Source organism: Toxorhynchites rutilus, chromosome 1 (genome assembly GCF_029784135.1).
Source record: "Toxorhynchites rutilus septentrionalis strain SRP chromosome 1, ASM2978413v1, whole genome shotgun sequence".
NCBI lineage: Eukaryota > Metazoa > Arthropoda > Insecta > Diptera > Culicidae > Toxorhynchites > Toxorhynchites rutilus.
This window is the reverse complement of record NC_073744.1, coordinates 124,794,587-124,807,004: the sequence shown is the minus strand read 5'-3', so window position 1 is coordinate 124,807,004 and position 12,418 is coordinate 124,794,587. Positions and strand designations below refer to the sequence as shown.

At 38.1% G+C, this 12,418-nt stretch overlaps 1 protein-coding gene across 1 annotated transcript; it reads left to right on the top strand.

Moving 5' to 3' along the window:
* Positions 1-9,788: 9,788 nt before the first annotated feature.
* LOC129777579 (uncharacterized) lies at positions 9,789-11,748 on the top strand. The gene is made up of 2 exons (XM_055783947.1): positions 9,789-10,180; positions 10,488-11,748. Exon 2 carries the CDS (start codon positions 10,488-10,490, stop codon positions 11,349-11,351), a length of 864 nt encoding a protein of 287 aa, XP_055639922.1. The 5' UTR covers positions 9,789-10,180; the 3' UTR covers positions 11,352-11,748.
* The last annotated feature ends 670 nt before the right edge of the window (positions 11,749-12,418 follow it).

The following is a 12,418-nucleotide window of genomic DNA, read 5'->3' as shown; positions in this document are numbered from 1 at the left end:
CAAAAGGGCGTATTTGCCGCGAGGGTTGCGCCAAGACGGGTCTATGGTACTAGGTGAGGCCGTTTCGTCACTAAGTTGGTTAGGGGAGCGGTATATGAAAACAGTACGGAAGAAAGCAGAAGGGGAATTATTTGCTTGTAGCGTGAAAGAGACAGACTGATCACGAGCGAGCTTCGGCACTAGCGTATTGTGTTTTGTTTACAAACAAAGCACAGTAGACTTCCAAGATGGCCGAAGAGTGGTTTTAGCAAGTTGGCCCACCTTAGGATATACTTCTAGGCGCCTTGGGTTGCGCTAGTATAACAGTTTGCGGCAGTTCCATTCCATTCTTTGTTTTAAAGAGGCTTTAAACTTTTCAGTTCGTTCGCCTCTATAGGGCAGCAGATTTCGAATGTCTCATTTTCTGATATGTATTTTGTTATTGTAATTTTTTGACGTAGGGCTACTTCTTCCATTTCTGTACTACGGGTGTAAGTTCAAAGTTTCTAAAACGTGAGCGTTATATTAGAGGAACATGATTTTGAGTGTTAATACCTTTTTACCGACTGAACGAAGTGGTATGATTATCACTTCATTCAAAAGATAAAGGTCTGCAAGTGATGTCTGTTACTTATTGACTCAATAAACTGTTTCAGTAACTTTAAAATTGTTTTAAAAGCGAACTAATTATATCATAACAACCTCACACATTGATGATGCATGAAAACCGGGGACACTTGTACTTGTATGCATTCCCCCACCGGAATGTGCTTACCTAACATGGATTGCTAAATAAAGCAGCGTTACGAAATTGTAATTGACTATAGATGCAAGATGCGGGTACTCTAGTATCTGCATGTATCTGTGCAGACCGGAATGTGTTTTCTTAAGGGAGGTTTTAGACTAATGATATATTCGTGTGAAGAAATATGATGAGATTTATAAAAATCACATCAACCGTTTATACTAGCGCGAACTTATATAATGAATATATTCATATTTTTTTGGTAAATTTATTCACCTGAAGTAGAACTGCATCCAACTTTAGTGATTTCTTACCAGTGAGAAATTCAACGGCGTTTACATATGCCTGGATTTATTCTATGCATCGTATCAGTGTTAGAATATAGCAGTTTTCGCTTCCGATCAGCTGCCAGGTTTCATATTCTCAAGCTGGAGAGGATACAATATTTTTGCCTGCGTATAGCCATGGGGTGTTTGCATTCGACACATGCGATGAGTCTCGAAGTCTTGGCAGGAGTATACCCGTTTACTATTCGGTTCACAGAATTATGTTACAGATTTCTCATCCGTTACACAATCATAAATTCATTGGAAATCTACTCCAACTGACTCCTCAGTCAAGTTTTATGTCTTTATACCATGAGTACCTTACCCGTGCACCCTTCACCAGGCATCTCCAACCAAGTTTGCTTCCCTTTCTATTGCAATTCCTCTGCTATTTTTTACCTGTCTATGCGACAAAAAATTCAATGGAATCCCAGATCATCTACGCTCCAATGTTATTCTGTCTATATGTTCGAAAAAATATGGGAAAGTTAGATCTGACAAAATGTGTTTTACTGACGGTTCATTCATAAACGGGTTCACTGGCTTCGGCATCTTCAATGAAAATTCCAGTGCCTTTTTCAAACTCAAAGATCCTTGTTCCGTGTATGTCATTAAAATGGGTGCGATATACTATGGTCTAGGGATTATTGAAACACTGCCCATCGACCATTATTTAATTATTTATAGCCGGATTAGGTGAAGTGTGCTCCCATTTAGGCTTCGTGCTTTTTGCCCTAAAATTCTGGTCTCGTGAAGAAGTAAACTATAATGAATATTAGTTTTGCCAAAAAATCAGATTATGTTGAAATTAAGAACATATTCAGCCAGAAAGATCAACCAACCCTCAGATATGATTTCCGGGTACCTGAATGCTCTGCGGAGAAGTGAAATATGGTTATAAGAAAATTGATCGGAAACGAAAAAAAATCATCAATTGGCTAATTCATGGAAAAAACAAGGAAGTATTCGAACGTGAGCTCGAGCCTCTGTGTCTTGAATCTAGGTCCGAACATGCTGATAATTCTTTCCTGTTATTTTTTCGATTCAAATCTAGTGGGAAAGTTGCTCAATGAACATCGCGAAATAGATGCTAGTACGTTAAGCAATATGCATCACAATAAAGCTCTTGTCCGGTAAATAGCTTGGCTAACTGTTTCACAAAGTTCATGTTAGTTCTATGGAATATTTCGCGCTAATAGAAACATCGCAACTATGAAAAAAGATTCGAACTCGCATTGGAAAACCCAGAAACGTCAGACGCCTTTAAATCATCTACAAGAACGTGGATTGATAATGAATCCGCTTCTGCTGCCTAAAAGGTACGAATGTAAACAGATGATGTTTGCCCAACAGATGCTCTACGATGAACGATGAACTGATAATACAGTTCAGAACGAACTAACCGCTGACTGAACTGTGTATACAGTTCAGAACGAACTGTGTGTACAGTTCAAAACTAATTGCGTATGCAGTTCAGAACGAACTGTGTGCGATGACCGCTGAATGAACTGTGTCGTTCGAATAGGAAAAAGTCGCAAGGAGCCAAATCAGGTGAATTCGGTGGTTGCTGAAGTATATTAGCACTTTAAGGACCGAGAAGAAATCTGTAAGACATACGCCTGGGACCGCACGTTTTGACTTGTGTGAAGTGGCTTGCTTTGCTTGCAAGTTTTTAAGAGGCTTTAATGTTTGCAGTTCATTCGCCTCTGTGTGAAGTTAACGGATGAAAGTTCAGGGGATAAAAGTTTTTGTTGCGTGCAAGTTTCTGTTCATCGTCTTGAGTGTTTTGGTCGAAAAATTATTCAAGTTTACCTTAGCATATGATCCCCACACGTGCTCTCAGCTTGTGAAACTTACAAGAGTCGCTGGGATACCTTAGCATGGGTTCCCTCTCATTGCACGATTCCGGGGAATGAGAATGCGGACTCGTTAGCTAAGGTGGGCGCTTCAGAAGGCACACTTTTTGAAAGGCAAATTGCTTATAACGGTTTTTTTCACATTCCTCATCAGCACACACTCGTAAGTTGGCAGCGCATGTGCAGTGAAGATGAGTTCGGTCGATGGTTAAACACGATTATCTCTAAGCTCTCGACGAGTGCATGGTTCAAGGGATTGAATGTAGGTCGTGATTTCATTCGCGTGATATCTCGGCTTATGTCACTAATACCTAAACGCGCATCTTTATCGCATTGGGCTCGCAGCAAACAATTTCTGTGATTGTGGCCATGGCTACCACGACATCGAGCATTCTCTGGCAACCATCATTTGCGTTCACACTCCACAAACAGTTTCGCCGTATTGAATTATGCATCGCATCGAGTTTACTATGTCAGGTCCGGGAGTTTTGCATTTGATTTGCATTTTGCGTGAACGAAAGAGCCTTCCCGCAAACGAGTTTGCGCGCGTGCCTGCATCGCATCGCGTTCACTATGTCTTCGGCCCAACACTTCCCTTTATTTCACGCAGCGAATGACGTGAGATAGCAAAGCTTCATGCTCTATTTTGTGAGCCACTTTTCAGATCCTATTTCATACACGAGCCGATAACATATAAGGACACGACTTCAAATCTCTCCTAGTCACAAACTATAGTCACGCCATTCGCCTTCGGGAGTACCGTGACTCGAGCGATCTCATGGCATTTGTCGCGCGGAATAAAGAGGACTATTAGATGTAAGACCTTTGTTCTCCGAACGAATCAAATATCGCCTCGAAAGAGTGAATTTGAATGCGAATCACGAATCGATAATTTTTTCATTTCTTCATATTTAATAGAAGTAGGGGTGTAAATGGTTTTTAATATATAGTGATACAAACTCAAGTTCGTACGCTGCTATGCAGATCTCTTTTCACTTCACTTCACTTTCTTCAAGTCGAAAACAAGCCTCCGAAACATTATGTTTAGATAAGGTGAAGGTGAAATGAAAGTGAGAATGTATGCAATCTGTTTTCAGAAAGAATGTTTTCATTTATCAAAAAATTATTATAGGGTAGCGCATGTATGGAAATTCACTAAATTCACTCATACAGCCATTCCATGCCAAACCGATATAGTGGTTCTAAGATTTTAGTGGAAAATGGTAGTTTTGTTCCTTATCACAAAATATTAGACCAGTATTTTTTATTTTTTATGAGGGTGTCCATTGCCTTTTCAGGGTGGTCCGAAAAATCTATTTTCTCCTCTATTTTCCAAAAATGACTGCTGGACCGATTTAAAGATCAACATATCAAATTGTAAAAATGTAAAAAATTATAGGAGGTTGTGTCCAAGATACGACCACATTTTTGACGTAGAACTACGCTGTTATTTTGTATAAGTCGCTTTTTTATACCTTCGGATATTATTCTATAATGCTGTGAAATTTTAGAAACAACTGCTTAGTAGAATAATCTCTGAAATAGTTTTTTCATTGTACAATCTGTTGACGATAATTGATTGATGATTCATTCTTGCCCTCGCAAAACAATACACTTGCTGATCGTATGTCGCAATTTATTTCATGTCAATGCATTGAAAATTTACCTCGAACGCTATTTCAGTGGCCTTCTTCTCAATTGACATAGACTCGGCTACAGTCGATTGTATACATGTTGCATCAGCACCATTATTTCTCATCTCATAACTATATCAATATATCTTTGGCACCCCCGAGGAAGGCAGCCCAATGTGCCGGTGAGAGACGTGTTGGCTCGGTTAGACCTTGATTACATGTCCCAAATATATGTATTCCTTAAAGCTATCGATCTTCGTGTGTGATTGTCCTTATACCCTTAGTTTTTCCTTTTCCTTTTCCTTTGTGAGAGATCGGATCCCTTCTTAAGAATAAGATGAAATGTAAATACATATTAGATATAAGATAGGTTTAAGAATTGAGTGTGATGAGTGTGATTGAGAGTGTGATTGAGAGTGTGAGTGTGATCATTGTCAACATATCCTCATATCCCCTCCTTTTCCTGAAGAAAATATGTCACCCTTCTAAACTCGAGTTGACCGCGAGTAATCGGTTTCCTATATTATTAACATTGGAATTAAGGAAAAATGTATATATATATACTAGTAACAATACAGTAAGGAGTTCGGCTCCTTTAAACCTATGTAACTGAGCCTGTAAAAATAAATGATTTAAATAAAAAAAAAAAAAATATCTTTGGCACCGCATGGAAACAACAACAATGACAACTCGCAAGTATCAAACATCATGCTACATGTTATTTAGTATTGCCTCAAAGGAATCGCACCTCTAGGCATCGTTCGAACAACGTAAACCAAGCGTCAAACGAGCGTGCCTTCCTCTTCTTCTTGCTCATCACACACTACGTGAAGCGTCCAATTTATGACGCGGAAAGAAAAACACACGATACGAATAACGCGAAAAACGAACATAAAAACCAAATGACGATATCCAAGTTGGATTACCACTGGTGGGGTCCAATCTCAAATCGAAGCGCATCGAAAGCAAAGTGAACTGGATTGCTCAACAGTCCGATGCCGAATGAAAGTTTGCCTCAGCGAGATCCACTGCAAGTATTCCCCTTCGTTCTTCTACTTTTCCTTTGTTCACGGAGACTTTAAATCCTACGATTTCCCCTCCGTTGGTCGGCGATAAGTTGCTCGTTATTGACAGCTCTGTTCGGGAAAGCACACAAATGGACAGAACAAATGTTTGGGAAAATGGAAACGCTTAAAGTTTTCATGAATTTTAACCATGTAAAAACCAGGGGATTCTAATGTATAGCATATTAAACAAATCTTACGGAATTTTCAATTCGTTTAGTATGTAAATCGCCAAAATCCGTTCTCGGCGAAAATATTTATGACCGTTAAGTTTATTTCATAAAAACGTGACCTGTTTTCTGATTTGGCACCCTTAATGAAAGACGTAGTTCTACGTCAAAAAATTTTCAGCTTGGTCCCAAGATCATGTTAACACAAAAAAACAAATATAATCAATAATTACAAAATCAAAATCAATAATTCTTGCTTGTATAATATTTTTCAAAAAAAGAGTAGCTTAGCTTTAATTTGATATGTCGATCATCTAAATAAGCCCAGTAGTTTAAAGTTATGAGTTTTTGTCATCAGTTTTGTCATAAGTCATATCTTAGTTTAGTATGATACCTACTTATTCGTTGTAAATGATTGTAGCTGTTTCGAAAGGCTATCTACGGGCTTTTTGGTGTATTCGTGAGGAATATTAATCTATTCATCCAAGTGGTTTTGAAGTTACCACCCTGCAAACATTAAATCGTATAACTAGCGTATGTACAGCATCACATATTTCATATTTTGGGTGATATATTAAGCGTCTAAGGCCATCTACACACTAGGCAACCTAAGTTGGAAAGCAACTTAACGAATATGTCAAAAAAGTTGAGAGCATGTGTAATCAAATGGGAGCATACACACTAGGCACCTGGCAACATAGGTCAGATCAACTTTTTCAATTCAACCTAGCATGTCGAGTCGCGCGTGATGTGTGTCAGCAACCTTTTCGTTCAATTGCTGTTGACATTTCAATTTCTGCGTTCGTTGAGTTTCAATCAAGGATGCCAGGGGATTTCTTTAGATGTTTTCACATGGTACGAAAAAATGTCTGCACAATCATATTGGAGGAAACTTAAATTCATAACGTAATTTTCAACAATGCTTGATAGATTATTCAAGGTTTATATTAATTGTTGTATATAGAGCATTCATTAAACTTACCTTGATGTTCATCTTTTATTTCAATAAATAATGAACAAATATATATATATATATATTACGCGACCACAAACTATATTTTATGAGTTCAGAAATGAAGTGACAAATGTTCTATGAAATTGGGCTAGATATTTGATATAATTTATATAATACTAGTCAACCCGGCAAACTTCGTCCCGCCCATTTACTTGATTAATTCTCGAGTAATGCAGAAATTTGTGTTTTATTTGTATGGCAGCCACCCCTAAGAAAGGGGGGAGGGGTATCTAACCACCATAGAAACATTCATTGCACCCTAAAGTTTCCATATGCCTAATTTGGTTTAATTTGCTTGATTAATTCTCGGGTAATGCAAAAATTTGTGTTTCATTTGTACGGCAGCCCCCTCTAAGAGAGGGGGAAGGAGTACCTTATCACCATAGAAACATTTATTGCATCCTAAAACCTCCACATGCCAAATTTGGTTTCATTTGCTTGTTTAATTCTCGAGTAATGCAGAAATTTGTGTTTCATTTGTATGGCAGCCCCCCCTTTGAGTGGGGGAAGGACTGTCTAACCATCATAGAAACATTTATTGCACCCTAAAACTTTCACATGCCAACTTTGGTTTCGTTTGATTGATTAATTTCCGAGTAATGCAAAAAATTGTGTTTCATTTGTATGGCAGCCCCCTCTAAGAGAGGGGGAAGGAGTACCTTATCACCATAGAAACATTTATTGCATCCTAAAACCTCCATATGCCAAATTTGGTTTCATTTGCTTGATTAATTCTCGAGTAATGCAGAAATTTGTGTTTCATTTGTATGGCAGCCCCCCCTTTGAGTGGGGGAAGGACTGTCTAACCATCATAGAAACATTTATTGCACCCTAAATCTTTCACATGCCAACTTTGGTTTCGTTTGCTTGGTTAATTTCCGAGTAATGCAGAAATTTGTGTTTCATTTGTATGGCAGCCCCCCTTAGAGAGGGGGGAGGGGTCTCAAAATATCACGAAAACCTTCCCCGGCCCCAAAAACCCCTACATACCAATTTTCATGTCGATCGGTTCAGTAGTTTCCGAGTCTATAAGAATCAGACAGACAGACAGACATCACTCCATTTTTATATATATAGATAGATATTCAGATATTTTTTTTATAAATAACTCAATTTTTTTATTTCGGTGTTGAAGCTTTGGCTAAACGGTATGTAACCATAAAACCTTCGATTGTGAAGTGGTCGTGAAAGAAAGCGAGTGAATGACACCGAGATAAAAGTCTCGATTGACAAAAAAAAACGAACGACAGAAGTAAACAAGTGACACTGATAAAATGTGAACGGATGACACTAAGACAAAAGTTTTATTTTTTAGGGGCCAATTTTATGAAAATAATATCTCCGAAAAAAACACATACACTATAATACTGAAATGACTTCACATACTTTCTAATGTCTTCAAAATGTCTTCACAAAATCAAATGCCCTCGCAGTAAATTTAATGTCTTCAAAATGAACACATGTCTTTGAGATTGGCATCTCTGGCTATAGCACTTTCGGAAAAAAAGTACAACCAGGAATGCCATACAAACAGATTTTTCTGATATAGTGAAAATTGTATTTCATATGATCCGTTTTGATTCCATTGTAGAGTTTTAAAAAGGTGCTTATACATTCAATTTGATGCTATTTGCAAAATTAAATACTTTTGTTTCCTAATTTCGCTCGTGTTACGAAAAATTTCATGTAAAGTTATATTTTTATTCGAAATGTTTTTCATAAATTTTTTTTATCCCATTTATTTATTCAAGGCTCATTAGCATTTTAGCTGTAACAGAGCCGAATTTTAATCGTGTACATGTCACATGGTTATCATATCTATAATTAGCACATTACACAGTTGCCATTCGCCAGTATTCCTTCTATTTCATTACATATGCTACATTCACACAGTAGCCATTTAGGCGTAAGGGTATTCTTTCTGTTCTTCCATTATCCAGTTGGACCACCGGACAGCGGAGACAGTTGTTTGATCATTGTTGAGTTATTTATAGAACAGTAGCCCGATGTGTCTGGCAGAGCAGAGCAGTTGTATGGATGAATCGATCTTATTTCGACCGTGGATCGATCTCCATCGCTGATGATTGTTGCGTGGACGTAGCTATTCTGTAACAACATAAAGATTGTCAATGAGGGCCCTGAGTTTTGAACTCACGATCGATCGCTTACTAAGCGAACGCGCAACCAATGTGGCTACGGAGACCCCCTTTCATAAATTGAAATAAAGAATTTTCATAATAAATTTCATAATTGATCCTCATATGATTTCTTTCAGTAGTTAAGGGAACGGAATCACTGCCAGTTTATTATGATGGATGAAAACTTAACGATTTCATCACGTTTGAGTTGCCTCAATGTGCAGAGCTGAGTTGGAGATGCGATTGACATCTCCAACATAGATCGGGTTGCGGTTGCTTAATGTGTAGGAGGCCTAAGGATAGTCGCAAATTGAGACACGTATAGCGCTTGATGAGACATAGCGCCTGTTTTTGTGGCTAATAAAAACAGATAGAACGACGCTAATTGGGCAGGCGACGTGAGATAGCGCTGCGCTCGTAAGACGCCACTCGTGTGACGCTGTGACTGAACCACAGTTTTTCGTGCTGGTCATGCCGGGTGTGGTGGCTGTGTTGGTGAACAATTGAGTAGCGCCTTGAGTCTGACATTGTATGGTTATGCTGATCGGGTGGTTGTGTTAGTAAATGAATATATATATATTGCGCAACTATGCGTGAGTCAGACATTTTATCAAGTGGCACGTTTTTTACGCCAAACTGCGTGACCACCACGCGACGTGTATAACACATATGAGTCGTGTTGTGGTGATAGTTGAGAAAATTTGTTCCAATGAGGCGAATCCCTGTAATATATTTGTGCTCGGTACCGAACTAAAAAAAAATACCCTGTAAATGAGTTTTTCCCAACTTATTGAAAGTTCGAAAATATAGACATCCCTACTGTAAACGATATATACATTTGCTGTCAAATACATCAACTGGATCGAGAATCTGTTAAGTCGGGCCCGTCATATTAATATTGACATTCGTTTATATTGCTGTGCTTTTTCAATGGTATACTCAAGCAAAAGTAGTGATCATTTTCCATTTATTTGAACCAAAAATCAATCTTCGTATCCTGTCTTCCTGCAATCAAAATAAAACATCAAAGCTGAAAATCTTTCGTTCACAATGCAAGCTGCATAATCAGTGAATTTCTTGTACAGTTTATGTTGAATGGCTACAGTTGGATAACTTCGACCATATAAACTCAACGTTCGCAGATAAGTCTAAAGTACGCTTTCTGCGAGTTTAGAGAAAGAGAAGAAAAGGAAATTACGGTCATCAGCACCGGTAATAATTGTAACTGTAGCTTTAGCGTGAAGCAAAGAGAGGTAAGCTAAGCAGCATTTTTTATTAGTTTTTATTCTTCATTCGCATTCACACTTTTTTTCAATTTATACGCTCTGATACGCACAGAAGTTTTGTTTAATTTTTTTTCGTTCCATTTGTTTACGTTTTATGTAAGGGTGTAGCCTTGTGCTAGCATAAAAAATATTGCAATATTTGACCCACATAAAACAATATTTCTGTCGGCATATATTTTTTTATTACTGAGTTTCACGAAGGTCATCAAATTTGAAAATATTTCGCAAATATAGCTTTTAGGACAATAATTGAAATCTTTCTTTTTTGAAACAGATGGAAAGCAAACTACATGAAAAGAACTTCGTGGAGAATTACTTCGCCAACCTCAACGATATATCTAGGAAAATTGCACTAGATATAAGCGAAATAAAGGCAACATATGAGCATATATGGGAAGATTTGAACAGTGAAGAACAAATGGAGATTATAAACGAAACGCTAATAAAACCAGAACTGACTTTGAAATACTTTGACAACTTTTCGATCTCGTCCGAGTCGTTTTGCAACATTATAGACGGGGCCGACGAAAACAGTGACGACCGGAAGATCAATCTATACGATGGAAAAACATTGCAGACGTTCCAATATTTGAAGACAGGGAGAAAAGTGATTCACGAAGAATCAATTGGATTGTATCGGGACGAACATTCTTCACCATTCTCACATAAAACTAAAAGTCAGATTAATTTAACAATTTTTCCTTCCGAAGCGGAGAAACAAGTCCATAAAAACAAGGATTTGTCGAAAAAGCTGGAGAAAGCTAACACTCAAAAAACAGTCGACATCAGAGCAGTGACTATGAAACCAAGTAATGATGAAGCTTACGATACCGTAGATAATATGAATGATAACGTTGAGCCCATACGACCAAATGCTTTCCTGACTAACATCGTTTGCAACCAAAACGGAGAACCAACATTGATTGCGACCTCTATTGGTAGCTGTGATACTGATGGACTATCCCTGGAAAACATCGGATTTGATGATGATAAAACTAACCTTTTCCGCAATAGTTCCCGCAGCAACAGTCTTCACCACGCTCATTCTTCCTCAGTGGAAGAAGACGACAAGAACTTCGATGAATTGAATAGCTTGCTGGGCAAAAGCAAAGGGTTTGATTTTCTCAATAATTGGTAATTTCATGTCGGTCAAATCTGTCTTATCTATTGTTTCGCGTATGTGTTCTTCGTTATTTTCTATCTAGTCTCTCTATATATTCCAGTATCGATATTAAGTATATATGTGTAACGTGAACGAATCATTCAACATCTTTATAACACACGAAATTCATAAAAGCTCATTTAAAAACGATAAGAATATTAGTACTCAGCATTGAAGCCAAACAGACTGATTTTTTTTTAAAACCAAAAGATGTAATGTAATGTATGAAGTAATTACCTCAAAATTAACACTCCTAAGAAGAATTGTTTAATAGTTCTTCAATATACTCGATAGTAGGGACAATAATCATCACTCTATCTGTTTAGTAGAACTCGGAAAAGTGTTTTGAATTATAGCTAGTTTGCACTAATTACATTAGATTGTTATTTTCATGATATCACATCCTAATCCCAGCGAACAGTTGGCTTGCACTCCTGTTGGAGGAAGCTGGAGCTTGTGAGGCAGATAATGCACATGTTAGGCAAGGCCTGAACGTCGGGGGTTGCCTAAATAGGTTCGCTACTGGTAAGCCGTCCCAATAATCCTCTCAGTCGGAGCTTTCACCCCACGTTCCGAAAAAGGTGAGTCAACCGGCCCTGACGGTGTGGGCTATAAAATGTTGAAGCAACTGTCTCTGCTTGGACAGTGCGTTCTTTTTAGCATCTTCAACGACCTGTGAAGTACACACGAATTTCCTGAGGATTGGAGACACAGCCTTGTAATTCCTATACATAAGTTTGGCAAAGCAGCAACAACGTCAAAAGCTACCGTCCAATTTTCTTAGCCTGTTCATCCAAGATCCTTGAAAGAATGGCGAACAGACGGCTGATCATTTTTTTTTTGTCCGAAAACAAGAAATTGAACTATCGGCAGTTCGCCTGCCAACATCTACTTCGCGGCCCCTCGGAGATGTCATATCCGAAGCCAACAGGAACCGTCAGCACATGAAGATGATATTACTGTACCTGGAAAAAGCATATAGCAAATCATGGATCCCGTTAATGCTGAAAATTCTGGCAAATTTGGGTGTTGACGGTAAACTA

What these genes read in the sequence shown, in the direction of transcription:
- LOC129777579 (XM_055783947.1), top strand. Translation starts at nt 10,488, where the DNA reads ATGGAAAGCAAACTACATGAAAAGAACTTCGTGGAGAATTACTTCGCC.